Source organism: Bos grunniens, chromosome 11 (genome assembly GCF_055505025.1).
Source record: "Bos grunniens cultivar Pamir isolate PY7600 chromosome 11, Bosgru_T2T1.0, whole genome shotgun sequence".
NCBI lineage: Eukaryota > Metazoa > Chordata > Mammalia > Artiodactyla > Bovidae > Bos > Bos grunniens.
Genome location: NC_141175.1, coordinates 24851291 through 24868394, shown reverse-complemented (window position 1 = coordinate 24868394; position 17104 = coordinate 24851291). Strand labels below are relative to the sequence as shown.

Sequence of the window (17104 nt, the reverse complement as noted above, 5' to 3'; positions counted from 1 at the left end):
TAGATCATGTTTTTTTCTCTTCTCAACTTTGTCTGTGTCCTTTAAAATATTATACTCATACTGTTTACTGATTTTTCCAACTTCAGATGATTATTGACTTTGTTTTATGGAAGCCTACCCTGCCCCCATACCTACTTCTCCTAACAATTTTCTCAGTGTAGTTAAAGAGATATTTTTTGTTTTGTTTTGTTTTGCTTTGTTTTTAAAGTGGTATTTTTATCATTGTGATTATGTATATACTGTTTACACAGAGCTAGTTATGATTGTATTTCCTTTTTATGCATTTTTTTTCTTGTATTGAATAATTTCCTTGTCATTGTTTCCATTTATTTCCCTCTTCTGACAGAAGTGGAAAAATCCTTTTCAAGGTCAAAAATACTTAGTAATCTTTCCTTTCTTTTTTCACACTCTCTCTTACTTCAGAGAAACGTCTTAGAATTGTCTTTTCTCTTCCTCTGATATGGATTAATTCTTTACTCTGCTGTACATTGGTCATCTCTCCTCTGTTGTTATGTTGCATTTCTGGGGTTATTATCTTCTCCTTTCTTTACTCATTCCCTCACTTTGATAGAACGCAGTCTTGAATAGCTTCTTGTCAAATATCACATAGAGGCATTCTTATTTTAAGACTGTTCCATGTCAGAAAAATATCATAGTTGTATCCTTACACTTGGAAGGCTTGTCTTGCATGGAAATCTGGGTTAATGATCCTTTTGCTTATGAGTTTTGGAGGCATCAGTGTTGGTGAGAAGTTCAAGGCCATAATACGGCTTTTTTCTCCTGTTTTTGGAATCCTTCAGTACCTACCCTTCATCGCTAATGTTCTGAAGTATAAGGATGTATTTTATTGTGAATCTAGGTTTATCATTACATAGTGTGTTCCAACCTGGAGACTGATGTCCTTCAGCCTATTCTTTCTTATATTTTCATCCTGTTATGTTTCTTTGATTAGTTTATTTGCATGCCCTTCTATTTTTCTTTTTTGCACATTTTAAATTTACTGCCTTTTTTGTTATTTTTTCCCTACATTTTGATCTTTCATTATATGGTCTGGGAAATTTCTGCAGTTTTATCTTCTAATCCTTATTTTGAATTTTAAAATTTGTTTTGGCTTTCTTAAATTCAAAGAATTTTTCCTTATTCACTTTAAAACAAAATCGTATCCTACTCTTTTTTTCACAGGTGCATAAACCCCCTTTTATACACCCTGCATTACCCTCACCCGACCATGATCTTTGATTTTTCATATTTTGTTTGTTTGCATCTCTGCTTCTACTGTGAGATCCTTTCCTCCATATCTAATGATTCTTGACCATTACTGCTACTGCTAAGTCGCTTCAGTCGTGTCCAACTCAGTGCGACCCCATAGACGGCAGCCCACCAGGCTCCCCATTCCTGGGATTCTCCAAGCAAGGACACTGGAGTGGGTTGCCATTTCCTTTTCCAATGAATGAAAGTGAAAAGTGAAAGTGAAGTTGTGTCTGACTCTTAGCGACCCCATGGATTGTAGCCCGCCAGGCTCCTCCGTCCATGGGATTTTCCAGGCAAGAGTACTGGGGTGGGGTGCCATTACCTTCTCTTCTTGACCATTAATTTATATCTAATAAGTAATAATTGCTATTTTATTAGATAATATCTGATTGCATGCCTTGTGACAAGCTGAAGGCTTTTCATTATAGGGATCCTTAGAAAATTGCCTTATTTATGAGCAGCTAGATTGTCAGTCTTGTTTTAGTTTTGCTTTCTGGAGGGTAGGGTAATCTTGCATTCTGTCTATTGTGTAACAGAAATGTTGGGTGGTTTGTAGATCCTGATTGTTGATCTCTTTTCATTAAAAGTTGAAGTGCTGACCCCAGGAAGGAATCAAGGCAAATAGCCTTGTTCCTGGTAAAGCTAAATGGTACTAGTGGTTAATACTTCCCTTCCTCAGTCCAGGTTTAGAGAATCTTCATATGGAAAGAATTGGAGAAGAAAATGGCAACCCACTCCAGTGTTCTTGCCTGGAGAATCCCAGGGACGGGGGAGCCTGGTGGGCTGCCGTCTGTGGGGTTGCACAGAGTCAGACACGACTGAAGCGACTTAGCAGCAGCAGCAGCATGTAGAAAGAAAAGGTGTAATTACAGGGGGGACTCGGAATCTGTTTATTACTGAAAACTGTACCGATGGGACCACAGGCTCCTTTACATCTTTGGTGAAGAGAAGCAGGTCTACCCCTGGGAACCATGGGGGTTCAGTAGGCAGCACAGGGCTGGTAATGTGGATTGTTTTAACAGTTTTTTTAGCAAAATATCATTACCCATCGTTTAAAAACCTCATCCCAGTGGATGTCAGAGTGTCTCAAGTCAAAGTGCTCTTCTCAAAGGGTGTCGAACCCTTTCCTTAACAAGCACCCGGTAGGGCAGAAGTGTTGGGGAGGTTCTTTTTACATGATCTTCAGGAATGACATGATGGTCCCTCCGCCTGCTTGATGCCCCCTTGGTTGTCCTTGAATCATCTAGGTAAAATCATTGACTTCCAACTGACATGTGCAATTTTTAAAAGTAAACATATTAGACTTTGTTCTTCAGTAAGGTCAAAAAGGCATTATCAATTAGAGCTTATCTATCAACTTATAACCAGTAATTTGCCTATTCTGAGGATCGGATTTAGTCATGATATCGATTGAATGATGATATTCAGAGAACATGTTTTTTTTAATGTAGACATTATAATGAGGGGGCTTCCCTTGTGGCTCAGCTAGCTGGAACATGGAAGCAACCTAGATGCCCACTGACACATGAATGGATAAAGAAGTTGTGGTACATATACATAATGGAATATTACTCAGACATAAAAGGGAACACACTTGAGTCAGTTCTGATGAGGTGGATGAACCTAAAACCTGTTATACAGAGTGGAGTGAGTCAAAAAGAGAAAGATAAATGTCGTATTCTATCTAACATATTCGGAATGTAGAAAAATGGTTCTGAAGAATTTATTTACAGGGCAGCAGTGGAGAAACACAGAGAATAGACTTATGGACATGGGGAGAGGGGAGGGGAGGGTGAGATGTATGGAAAGAGTAACATGGAAACTTACATTACTGTATGTAAAATAGATAGCCAACGGGAATTTGCTGTATGGCTCAGGAAACTCAAACAGGGGCTCTGTATCATCCTAGAAGGGTGGGATGGGGATGGAGATGGGAGGGAGGTTCCAAAGGGAGGAGATACATGTATACCTGTGGCTGATTCATGTTGAGGTTTGACAGAAAACAACAAAATTCTATAAAGCAATTATCTTTCAATTAAAAAAAAAAAAAAGAATCCACCCACAATGTGCGAGATCTGGGTTTGATCCCTGGGTTGGGAAGATCCCCTGGAGAAGGGAAAGGCTACCCACTCCAGTATTCTGGCCTGGAAAATTCCAGGGACTGTGTGATCCATGGGGTCACAAAGAGTTGAATGCGACTGAGCAACTTTCAGTTTCACTATAATGAGGGGATGAGTATATTTGTTTTCAGAGAGTGTGTAGGCTAAGAAATGCCTTTTGTGTGTGTGTGTGTGGCCAAAAGCTTTTTTCCAGCTTCAGATTAATGGTTTCTGATCTAACAGACTTTTAAAAATTTTTTTTGGTAAACAGAAAAAGCATGATACTCTTCTGTTGTTCCATTCATTTCTTAATGACTGTATTTCATTATTATAATTTTCTAAATCATTTCAATTATAAATTAGTCTAGTATTAAAGTATAGGCCTTCAGAATATTTACTCTGGTTCTTTTTGCTCCTCGTGCCAAGTTTGTCAGTTTACATTCTCTTAGTGATTAGTTGTTTATTTTCAGTGATTAAATGGTTTTACATACCAAATGGTTAACCATATATTTATTCACTATTTAGGATATTAGATTCTTGTGTGTCTTACCTAGACTGCACATTCTACCTGGCTGAAAAAATTCTTTAGTCATTATGTTCATGAATGTCATTCACAAAGGAAGAACATTGTATTCTGAAAATCAATGACAAACGTTTATTGTAGAGCTACAAAATCATAATTTAAGAATATTGTTTCCGAATGAGTGTGGTAATTGAAGACAAGTGATCTTTTGTTTTTGGAGGGCTTTAAGTGGAATATACCCTAATTTATCACTCCAGTCCAAGGCTGAAAACTTGGTTTAAAAAGATAGTATAATCTTTGTAAATTGCATGAAGTAATTGCCACATAGATTTATACCAGGAAAAATTGATAGTTTTAAAAATAGTGAGGCTTTGGTGTTCAAGGTAGGTCACTTTTAATTTTCCAAGGCCAGATGAGATTTTTATTTGGTTTTCTTATCAGATCATAAGATCTTGCTGGAATTCAGCCAGATCATTGGTTGGAAGGCATCAGAGTGTGTCGGGTACAGTTGTTCTCAGTTGAGAGCTGTCCCTCCGAGGTTGGGACACAGAGCTGCAGAGGGTGGCTGGTGGCTTTACAGCAGTTGCTTAACTTTTCTGTCGTATTCCTTTCACTTGCACATGTGTTGTTCTGTACTGAGTCTATCCTACCAGCCATGTTCTTATTAGTTTATGATCTTTTTCATGGTACTGTTTCTCCTAGTCTCCCCTAATTTTTTCCTGAGAGAGAGTTTGCTTGTTATCTCAACTCCCTGGTAGGAATTATCTATATGATGACTATGTACTTCTCCTTCACTTTAAAATACTACAGTGGAGTCAGTGTGAATGATGAGATGTAAAAGACCCTTGAGGATATAGAATCCTAATGGACAAGCCCTACGAGTCACAGGTGGTGTAGACAGACCAGGACAAAGCCACTGTGCAGGGCCTTGGCTCCTAATCTATTTTATTGTTAAAAAAAAAAAAACAGAAATAAATGAGGGCTTTATTCTTTATCACTTCTTTAAAGAAAGACTACAGTCGATTTATAATTTTTTTTGCTTTTCATCAGAACTGAACTAAAAGTCTTCAGGAAAATAGTTGCCCATGTCTCACTAATCTTTAATAAAAAATATCCTTCTGTTCTAGTATTTTTTATCTTAATCTCTTTTGAGTTATGAAAGATGCTGAATGAGTGTAGGAGATGAGACTGACATTTTACTTGGACAGTATGATACCACTTTTATGTATTAATGTCCAAGGGAAACATCAGTTTTTTTTGTTTTTTTTTTTTTTAAACTTGAGTTTGGTATTTTACTTAAAAAGCTACTACTAAAACCTAATGTTAATTCTTTTTTCTTTATCCTTCAGTCAGAAAACAGAGGTCACCACAGCGCTTCATGACATGGTAGACCAACTGGAGCACATTCTCAGGTGAGAAAACGGAGTCTGGTTCTGTGCTGATTAAAGACATCTGTCCAAGAAATGTTACATTAAATATGCCCAGTGGTCATTTCTACTTTGATCTCATATTTGTTTGATTCTCTTAGGAGTGAATGAATCTAATACTAGCTTATCTCAGCAGAATGCTGCAGTAGTGGAAACATGAACTTTGAAGACTGGTAGAAGTGTGTTCAAATCTAGGTGTCATCACTTACTAGCTGTGTGATCTTTGAGCCTATGGTTTTCTTAGCTGTAATACCTATAATATCTAACTCATAAAATGTGATTTTAATATTATATTAAAGGCTTCCCTTGTGGCTAGGGTGGTAAAGAATCCGCCTGCAATGCGGGAGACCTGGGTCCAATCCCTGGGTTGGGAGGATCTCCTGGAGAAGGGAAAGGCTACCCACTCCAGTATTCTGGCCTGGAGAGTTCCAGTCCATGGGGTTGAAGAAGTCGGACACAACTGAGTGACTTTCACTTTCACTTTAAGCTTTTAAAGTACCTCACACTTAGTAGGTAAATAAGAAATATTAGTTCCTTCAGTAATTGCTACTTCTACCAGCAAACAGTGTTTATTTTGCCCCTTAGTTTCCTTTTTTTTGGGTATACTACATTTGATTGAATATTTGGATTATAGTAGTAACTAGCAATATTCTTTACTGTGAAAATGAAATATTAAGCTCTTTTGGAGACTGAAAATTTCCAAGTTGCTATTCAGAAAGTGTAATATTGTTTACTAGTGTTCATTTTTATGTTTATATATAATGTGCTTATATGTAAATTTTAAATATTTACATTAAAATTAAACTTTAGGAATAATAAACTTTGCTCTTCTAATATACAATTATAGAAATTATAAATAATAACATCACTTGATAATGTTAGTATGTAAAGTATAAGTATTTGGAATCTACTAATTTGATGTCTCTCTCCTCCGCATAGCCTCTCTAAAAAATTGAGCATAGTTTGAACAAAACTTAATTTGTTAATATAGATTCATTCCTTACAAATCTACATGGTTTCCTTTATTTGCCTAATGAAGTGGGAAGGAGCTTTCCCAAAGAGATACAGTATAATAAACACAATGTATTTCATAAAAAGTTATTACTGCATGATAAACATTATTTATTTCACCACATGTTCCTGGATGTAACCATGAATTGTGTTCATAGTCAAATTATGCTTTCAGTATCTCAGGCAAACAGTAGGACCCTGTAGGTTTCTGGATGATTCACAAGTCTTTCACTGTTCACCTTAATTTACTAACCTTTTAAAAGGAAAGCTTTTCATTCCTCTTCCAGGTTTACCACACAGCCATTAATAGTTGATAAATATTTAATGTATATAATGTCAGGTGACATGACCCATTAAACTTACCTTTATGCAGAATTACTAAATTTTATCTGACCTTTAATTCATAAATGTGAGATTTGGTGAGAACAACAAGGTGTGTATACAGTGCTGATAATTATGGAATAGATATCCTAAGAAGATCCATATAAGAACAGGAATCTTATTTGTTTGTTTATAGAATGGATTCCTGAGGAAGATTGAGCCTTATGGTATTTCTGCGGTTTTCCAACTCTAAAATCCTTTGCTTATTGCTTTTCCGGCAGCCTTGCCTATAACAAAATACTCACTAGGGTTGTTAAGAGTTAAAGCTGGGTATTGCAGTGATAGATTTGGCTTATTTTGCTGACTTGATGCTTTTAGAGTACAGCAAAATTGTGAAAAAGATTTTGAGATAAGGATATGCCAGGGTTTTAAAAAAATGTTAACTTATCCCAAGAATATTGTAATAAAAGTCAGTAGGGGAAATAAAATTTGGTATATAGTTACTAGCTTTTCTTTGGCTAAGAATTAATGTAATGTGTAAAATTGGGTCATTCCCTGTGCTACTTTTTTATTTTTGTTTTAAGTACTTAAACCTAAGTGCTACTTGTATGTTTAACGTTCTTGGAGCTGTGTTGTTTGGTATCAAAGCATATTTAAAAGTTCTTTTTTACTTACAGTGTGTCAGAGATTTTGGAGAAACACGGACTTGAGAAACCAATTTCCTATGTTAAAAATACTCAGTCTAGCTCAGAAGAGGCACGCAAGCTGATGGTTAGATTGACTAGGCACACCGGTCGAAAGTGAGTAATAAACACAATTAATTGATAATTGTGCATGATTAGAAACAATTACTGTGTTTTGTTTTTTTATTCTTTTTCTGAGTTCATTGGGCTATAATTGACCAATAATAAATTGCACATATAAAGTATAGAAACTAATAAGTTTTGATCCACGTGTGAAGAAAGCTGAGCACCGAATAATTGATGCTTTTGAACTGTGGTGTTGGAGAAGACTCTTTGAGAGTCCCTTGGACTGCAAGGAGATCCAACCAGTCAATCCTATAGGAGATCAGTCCTGAATATTCATTGGAAGGACTGATGCTGAAGCTGAAACTCTAATACTTTGGCTACCTCATGCGAAGAGTCGACTCATTGGAAAAGACCCTGATGCTGGGAGGGATTGGGGGCAGGAGGAGAAGGGGACGATAGAGGATCAGATAGCTGGATGACATCACCGACTCGATGCACATGAGTTTGGGTGAACTCCGGGAGTTGGTGATGGATAGAGAGGCCTGGTGTGCTGCGATCGATGGGGTCGCAAAGAGTCAGACATGACGGAGCGACTGAACTGAAATGAGGTGATGTACCCGTTGAAACCTTCACCTCATCAAAATATTGTACCTAACCATCACCCCTGAAGGCTTTCTTTTGCTTATTTATAATCCCATTCCTCCTCCTGCTTCTCCGCATCATACCCCCATCCCTGCCCCAGGCTATCACTGATCTATTTTCTGTCTCTGTATCTTATTTTGCATTTCCTAGAATTTGATGTAAATGGAGTCATAGCAGTATGCTTTTTGTCTGGCTTCTTTGAGTCAGCATAATTATTTTGTGATTCATCCATGTCGTATCATGGATCCGTAGTTTATTCCATTTTATTGGCTGACTACTATTCCATTGATGGATTTCCTGCACTTTGTGGATCTTTTCTACTTGTTGATGGATATTTGATTTATTTTGAGTTTTAGCTTGTACAAATATAGCTGCTGTGAATACTCATGCACAAGTCTCTGTATGCACATGTGCTTTCATTTCCTTTGGATAAATCCATGAGAGTTGAATGGCAGGATCATATCAGTAGATGGATGATTAACTTTTGGAAAAACTGTCTTCCGAAGCATTTGTAATGTTTTGTTTTGTTTTGTTTTTTAAATCAGTCTTTTAGGTGAAGTCCATCCTTGTCAGTACTTGGTTTGGTCAGTCTTTTTAAGTTTATTTTAATAGGTATTAATATGTTACGGTATCTAATTTTCATTTTAATTGCTTTCTCCAAAGAGTAATAACATTGAGCATCTATTTATGTGATTATTTGCCATCAGTGTATCTTCTTAGATCATTTTAAAACTGAGCTTTTGTTTTTTTACTGATTTTGAGTTTTATTATATACTCGGGATATGAGTTCTTTTTTAGATATATGCTTTTGCAGAGATTTTCTCCTATCTGTCTTATCTTTTCATTCTCATACCTGTCTTTTGAAGTGCATATTTTATACATTTTGATAAGATCCAGTTTATCAGCTTGTTCTTTGTTGATTGTGTTTTTGATGTCATATTATGAAACTTTTGTCACAAAGATTTCCTCCTGCCATTTGTAGTAAAATTTTTAGTTTTTCCTTTTGCAGTCAGATTCATGGCCCATTTGAGAGTTCATTTTTGTTTATCATTCACGATTTTTTTTTTTAATACCTAAATATTCCAGCATCATGTGTTGAAAAGACTATCTATACCGAATTGCTTTTGCATCTTTGTTGACTATCAGTCATCCATGTAATGGGGGCCTATTTTGGAATTCTTTATTTTAATCCATTGATCTATTTGTCTATCTTGTAATAACCATACTATGTTAATTGTTATAGATCTGTAGTAAGTCTGAAAATTATTGTAAATTTATAGGAAGTCTTAAAACTTTTTCCTCATCTCTTTTTGGACAGTTTATTATAGTTACTGATTTATGTGCCTTATATTTCCCTTGAAATCATCAGCCTATCCAGGGGAAGTGTTATAGTTACTGTACATGTAATTTGGAATCTTATGTATCATTGGCCATCTCTCAGTTTTTAAATGAGTAATTTAGAAGATTCTGATAATTTAAGTCTTAAGATTTCTTTACAGCTGTAAACAGTTGGTCAGTATTTCCCACCATGTTGGCTCTACTCTAGAATCCACTCTTCAATAAGAAAGCTTTGGTGCTGCTGCTAGATTACCTGCTGTCTTTCCATTGAATCTCTCAAATGCTTTTGACGTCTTTGAAGTTAATTTCTACTTATGGCATTCTACTTACTGAGAATGTGTAAGAGAGCATGACCTCTTTCTTCAAGGTAGTCAACTTGAAATGAATCTTAATTATTTCACATATGCTACCACAGCTTGACCTTCAGCAACTATAGAATTTTCTTACGCATATTCTGAATGGTGGCAGGTTTCACTGACTGTGTCACCAATGAGGTTTTACCATCTTGAATGCTGTACTGTTTTCTCTCTGGAAAATAACACATGCCATCATTCCAAAGTGGTAACTAATACATTGTGTTTGTATTCAGGTATCTCTGTCAATTTTCAAATCTCTTGTTATGGTGCCCCCAAGTTCTACTCTTGGTTCTTATTTACTGCATGTATTCTGAAAAGACCATTGGAAATAATGTCTTATAATTTGTTTTAATTAAAACCTGTACTTACAGCTAGCCATGTGTGAGCAAGCATTAATACCATCTGTCCCGTGTTGCTGGTTTCCAGAAGAACAGCTGGGCATGAGAACTTGAATTCAACTAGACAGTGCCCAGGTCTGGTTTTATGAAGCTTGTGCAAGAGAGACACTTAATTTTTCAAACATTTTGCTACTTTTTTGCCTGTAAGCCAAATTTGAAAGAGCCCTTTAATTTTTTGAAGTCCACCCAAAGAGTTCACATACCAACGTCTAACTAAGGGAAGCACTTCAGGGATTATCCTTAAAGACTTGCAGTCAGCTTGTTTTATGTGTTTGTATGCTGGAAAAGAATGTGTTCTCTTAAGCTTTATTGCATATGGGATAGAAATAATTGTTCATTTTGTGTAACAAATATAAAATGCTGAAAGCAAATTTTGTTTTTAATGCAAAAGAAAGAAAACAATGCATGGAAAAGAAATATCCAGTTGGTATTTGACAAACACAAAACAAAACCTGCCCTTTTCAAGCAATGAGATTCATGATTATATAGAACTTCAACACTAGAAAATAAACATAAATGGTGATTACAAACTCATAGATATTCAACAAAGATGAACTTTGAAGAGAGGTGGAGAGAATTATATAGCACATTCGCCCTCCTACCAGGCAATATTCGTGATGGTGTATGTGACGACAGAAAAACAATGTATTTGTAACTTTCACATTCATTCATTCATTCACATCTGTTGAATGCTCTGTTGTGCCAGAAAAATGTGAGGCGTGTCTTTTCATACATTCTACTTTAAGTTATTCCTCATAATATTCAAAAAAGGGAACTGAAGTTCAAAGAAATTAGTAAGTTTATTCAATTCTATACAGGCAGTTGAGCCTGTTTTTACACTTAGGAAAAACCTTGCTTCAATTGTCTGTTTTATCCACATTAATCTCTTCCATTCCTTATCATTGTCTGAGATGGACTTTAAGTTAGAAAACTGAAATTTAGGAGTATTAAATACTCTCAGTCACAGAGCTAGTATGTGAGTCCCTGGGGCATTGTTAACAAAACCTTTTCTGTTGCTGCAGAAGAATCTGAGCCATCAAATATCTAACTCTGTGACTCTGGAAGCTGACATGACACGGTATTTGAACAGCTAGATTGTGTAGGCCTCACTGCTCGAGCCCTGATTGGTAAATTGCTTCTGAGCAGAGGAAACTGTCGATACACTGGGGAACCTGCTAGGGACTTGCTATTTTGAACTTTCCCATGTTTGGTCACTGGCTTATATTTGAGGGGACCCTGAACACTGTGGCTATGGAATTGTTGAAATAGATACCAACTTGTGTGGGGAATGAAGCGTCTTCGTAAGCCAGATAGGAACTGCAGCTGCCTTACAGGGCTCTCTCTTGTCCTACGTGGGCTGGCACCTGGATGGAAGGAAGCCCTGCAACACTGTCCCAGACTCCCTGGACTCTGCCGAGACTCCCACTGAGAGGAAACTCTGAGGCTGCCCTGCTGACCAGCTGCGCGTCCCACCTCAAGGCTCAAGCCGTGTGTGGCCTCTGTGGCCTTCTCCGTCTGCACATGTGGTTGAAGTTAAGGACGTCCCCTGCTGGCAATTGCAAAGTGATGAAGATGGAATTTTGAAATGCATTCTCCTGTCTCCAAGTGCTTTTTCTGCTGTATTGCAGCTGCTTTATCTTAGGCCGTGTGTTTTATTTCACCGTAGAAACTCACAGCTTGTATACCTTTGCCGTAGTCAGAGAATGCTATTCCAGTTTTGTGTCTAGGCTGTCTGTGGCTGAGATCGCTCTGCCAGCATCTCTGATGTTGTGTCACTGCCCACCTTTTCCCTCTGTCTTTAATCCAAGCTTTTTTCCCTGGAAATTCAAATGAAATATACTTCTGTTGCTCATCCAGGAGCTGTGTGGCATATAGAACAGTGGTACCAATTTTTTTACTTTCGGTCAATTGACAGCAGCAATTTTCTTTTTTCTTTTTCTCCTCCCAGGCAGCCTCCTGTCAGTGAGTCTCACTGGAGAGTGTTGCTGCAGGACATGTTAACTATGCAGCAGAATGTTTACACGTGTCTAGATTCTGATGCTTGCTATGAGGTAATTTGACAGATTTTAGTATTTCCTTTTAATTTTTAAATTTTGGTTGTTAGATTTTATGCATTGAACACAAAGATGATGACCAGAAGCTTCACCGTAAGTAATAGGACTGAATTATTGACAAATAGCTGGTAATTGAGTAGTGCTTTAGAGTTTGAGCACTTTCATATCTACGTTTCTGAACTTTCATATCTACGTTTCATCGCCACACATTTATTTAGTGGGTTAATTCTCATCTGGAAAACTCGGAATTGTACATCAAGTACAAGCCTCTCTCCCATAGTTTCGGTGGTCACCAAAAATGACTTCATCATAGTCGGATTTCCCTTTTAGCTCAGATGGTAAAGAATCTGCCTGTAGTGCAGGAGACCCAGGTTCGATCCCTGGGTCGGGAAGATCCCTTGGAGAAGGAAATGGCAACCCACTCCAGTATCCCTGTCTGGAAAAACCCATGGACAGAGGAGCCTGGTGGGCTGCAGTCCATGGGGTCGCAAAGAGTTGGGCATGACTGGAGATCAGTCCTGGGTGTTCATTGGAAGGACTCATGCTGAAGCTGAAACTCCAATATTTTGGCCACCTCATGTGAAGGGCTGACTCATTGGAAAAGACCCTGATGCTGGGAGAGATTGGGGGCAGGGGGAGAAGGGGATGACAGAGGATGAGATAGCTGGATGGCATCACCGACTCGATGCACATGAGTTTGGGTAAACTCCGGGAGTTGGTGATGGACAGGGAGGCCTGGCGTGCTGCGATTCATGGGGTCGCAAAGAGTTGGACACGACTGAGCGACTGAACTGAACTGAACTGAGCGACTAACACAGGTGACTTGTGAAAAATGACTTCATGTACCTGAGAAAAGTCTGTCAAATCTGCCTGTTTTCATCTCTGCTAAGTTGCAATAATCCTGCAAACTTGTTGCGCTCCTTCCATGTCTCCTTCTAACTTAACACGGATTGAGAATATTCTTCTAGAACAGACCTTTTCATTATACTCTTTTTCTTAAAATGAGCTGCTTGTTCCCTATCTACAGTCAGAAAGTACCCATATTTCTTACCCTGTCATAGAAAGCCACTGGGGATTCCAGCCATCCTGTGCATTTCTCGCCTCTGACACACTCCACTGTGTCCTCTGGGCTCCAGTGGTGTCTGATGTGTCCTGAGTCCCTCCACTCACCATGCTGTTCCCTGCTTCTGTGACTCTGCACGTTATTCCTTTTGCCTACCTGGAATATGTTCCTCTTTTTTAAATTTGAAAATTGATGATAACTTGTAGGATTCAGTTCACTAATCATGTCCTCTAGGATGCCTTCCTTTGTCCTTTGATATAGCTCATCTCTTTTGTAGCCTTTCTTTCAAATGTAGTGACTTGCGTGTTTCTATAAGTTTCTTCCTCTTGGTCATTAGCCTATAGGCAGGCATTATTAGATCATGTTCATCTTCAGATCCCCTAGTGCATATTCTAGTATTTGGCGTACAAAGGGTACTTAAAGATGGCTAGTTGTCTCAGATTGTAACCCGGGAGGATTTAATCCTTATTTTGGAAGGTATGTGAATTACCACCAAATTCCTCAGGCTTTGCATGGAAAAATGATCCAGCTAACCCATTTTTAATGAGATACAGTTCAAAAGAGTGTTCCCATTTGAACTTTCCTATCAAATAAGCCAGATCCAAATTGTGTAGGATATTTCTCGTGTTGCTCTGCTCTGACAATCGTGAAGCATAACCTGTTGATAAAATGAGAGTTATAAAATAGGTCTGTGTTTTATGAAATTGGCTGTATTTTAATTCAAGGTGGTTTTAACAAAAGAGCACTGTTGAGAAATGAACATAGGCTGTTGAAAAAGGAATAGTTTTTTGTATTTGAACTTCAGATTTTTATGTGCTTGATGGGTGTAAAGTTTATATTGATGATTACAGTCTCCGACCATGCACAACTGCCAGTAACTTCCCCCTTGTATCTAAAGCAAAACTGGAAATTCAGTTTCAGGAGAAAATAATCTATATGCATATGGGTCCCCAAATCTTAACTGTCATTAGTATGCTTAAAGTAGTTTTTAAGTGTATGTAGCATTATTTCCTGGTATTTTCTGATTTTGACTGAAAAATTGGTGTTAAATATATTACACTTGAACTCACTTTTGTGTAATGTATCATAATAGCTTGACATATTAAATCGTTTTTGTTATATTTTAACACATTTGTATTAGGCTTTGATATTTTAACAACTTTGTGCTGTTAGTCTTTCTTCTTTGAGAAAACATTTTAAAGCATATTATAACTGTCTTAAACTGATTCTAGAGGATAACCCAGATTTGGCATTTTAAAATATTTTAGTGCTGTTTAAATTATGCTATATTGTCTTACTGACTTGTGGCCGTTGTATTCAGTTTACCTGTTCTTGGAAATTAATTTGAAATGTGATTGGCTCAATTTTGATAAAGTGCAAGATTTCTATATAGCCTGTAGAGCAGAAATATGTACTGTTATTTCAGCAAAACCTTTAAAATAATAGGAGTGAATTGTTATTTTCAGTATTGGGCATTGACTCTCTATGGCTTACCTGAATAAATCAAAGGAAAAGAGAAATTGTTACACCTAAGTCATTTTGGTCACCTGGAGAGAGCCATTTTCACCTGTTGTATAAGTGCTTAGGGTTACTGCCTGATAATTTGCTTTCTGCCACAATATGTATTTTATAGCAGATCCCTTTTTGGAGATTAGTAATTTTATCCTTGCCAGTCATTTTAGTAAAAGCCTGAATAAAACTACCTTTTCCGGAAGCTTAGAATGATTGAGAGTAAGGAGATCCTATCAAAATTGGGTAGCCTTCCTTTTTATAAGGAAACTCTTGCCTGTCCATTAAATCTTCTTTTCAGTTCTTGCTTCTATTTCTGTCCTCTGGCGTGATAGGAAAGAGCAGTCCCTGGGACCTTCTTCCGGGGACATTCTCCCAGGGAAGTTCTTGTGCTGATTATATATTGATATGATTAGTGTGGGCTTAAATGTATCTCTTTAATGAGACTCTTTTGGAATAAGTAAATAACCTCAATTATAGAATAAATTTTATGTTAATTGGTGCTATTAGTTGCCTTGTAAAATGCTGTGGTATTTGCACAACTACCTTCCATCAAGTAGCTTCTGTTGTATTTAAATAGTTTTTAATTTGCAGATTGGCAAAAAAAAAGTCACGTGGTGTATTGTCATTCTAGTGGTGAAGTGTAAGGAGAACATTTGTGGCTTAGGTTTTTAGTGAGACTGAAGGTCCCCTGGAGAAGGAAATGGCAACCCACTCCAGTATTCTTGCCTGGGAAATCCCATGGACAGAGGAGCCTGACGGGCTACAGTCCTTGGGGCTGCAAAGAGTCAGACGTGACTGATAGACTGAGCATTCACGTACACTTCTGAGACTGACTTTATGTGCTTTAAGCAGTCATTAATTATGTGTACCATATTCAAAGATTTTCTTTTAAAAAATGAAAATGTTATAGTTCAACCAGAGTGTGGGACAGTATGTCTAATGGACCTGATTTTAGTGAGTATGAACTTTAGGTATTTTACTTAAGTGTTCATTGTAACACATGAAAGTATGCTTACCATTAGTTTGTTCAGTTAAATTATTTCTTCTTGCTAAAAGAGGGAGTTTTTTTTCAATTGAGGTGAAATTCACATAACATAAAATTAAGCATTTTAAAGTATGCTTCATTGTCATTGAGGTACATTCATGGTATTGTGCAACCTCTACTTGTAGAATGGATGTATTTTTAAAATTTATTATACTTGGATATCAGAGCTTCCATTGTATTGAGAATTGAGTCCTCCCTTTCTAAGCACTAATTCTAGTTTATTCTTTTCCCCAGATATTTACAGAAAGTCTTCTGTGTTCCAGTCGCCTTGAGAACATCCACCTGGCTGGGCAGATGATGCACTGCAGTGCTTGCTCAATAAATCCACCAACTAGTATAGCCCATAAAGGAAAAACCCAATTCAGGGTCAGTTACGAAAAAAGTATTGACTTGGTTCTGGCAGCCAGCAGAGAGTACTTCAATTCTTCTACCAACCTCACTGACACCTGCATGGATCTGGCCAGGTAGAGGAACTCTATGTTCTCCATAAGAGAGAGTGGGGTCAGAATACACACACTGCATTGTTGGTGTTATTCTCTGATTTACAAAATACGTTATCACAAGTGCAGAGTACTCTTCCATTTGGGGTACAGTTGCTTAGTGCTTGAATATAGAAAGAAAACTTAATTATATCATGAGTGTTCATTAGTTTATGAGCCTTTTTCTCTAGCACACTTTCCCACAGTCATTCTAGCTGATTTTCTGTAAGGTTATACTTTTCTTCTATTGGAAGAAATTCATGTGGTAGCCTGAAAATCCAGGTTTTGGAAAATTTTAGCACATTAGGTCATGTCTGTATCCTTTACATGGCTTCCAGTCTGCTTAGGGACAGGAGACTTGATTAGATAATAAAACCCAAAAGTCCCTTCCAAGTGGAAATTTATGGACTAGGGATTCTATTCTTCTCTTGGCTTGTTGTATAGGAAAGTTAGCATTCCTTTTTCTTGGTATTGATTCTTCAGATCAGATCAGATCAGTCACCCAGTTGTGTCCGACTCTTTGCGACCCCATGAATCGCAGCACGCCAGGCCTCCTGTCCATCACCACCAACTCCCGGAGTTCACCGAGACTCACGTCCATCGAGTCAGTGATGCCATCCAGCCATCTCATCCTCTGGCGTCCCCTTCTCCTCCTGCCCCCAATCCCTCCCAGCATCAGAGTCTTTTCCAATGAGTCAACTCTTCACATGAGCTGGCCAAAGTACTGGAGTTTCAGCTTTAGCATCATTCCTTCCAAAGAAATCCCAGGGCTGATCTCCTTCAGAATGGACTGGTTGGATCTCCTTGCAGTCCAAGGGACTCTGATGAGTCTTCTC

General features: G+C 37.7%; 1 protein-coding gene across 5 annotated transcripts in view; it reads left to right on the top strand.

Moving 5' to 3' along the window:
- The window catches only part of NBAS (NBAS subunit of NRZ tethering complex), a 329576-nt gene that overhangs the window by 145051 nt on the left and 167421 nt on the right, over positions 1 to 17104 (top strand). For all 5 annotated transcript variants that reach the window (XR_015135793.1, XM_086323557.1, XM_086323555.1 and 2 more), the window contains exons 27-30: positions 5223 to 5285; positions 7310 to 7432; positions 12064 to 12166; positions 16024 to 16253. Coding sequence is in view for 4 of the 5 variants with exons in the window: in XM_086323557.1 (XP_086179683.1) it covers positions 5223 to 5285; positions 7310 to 7432; positions 12064 to 12166; positions 16024 to 16253 (519 nt within the window). In the remaining variant the exon portion in view is untranslated. The remainder of the gene's footprint in view (positions 1 to 5222; positions 5286 to 7309; positions 7433 to 12063; positions 12167 to 16023; positions 16254 to 17104) is intronic.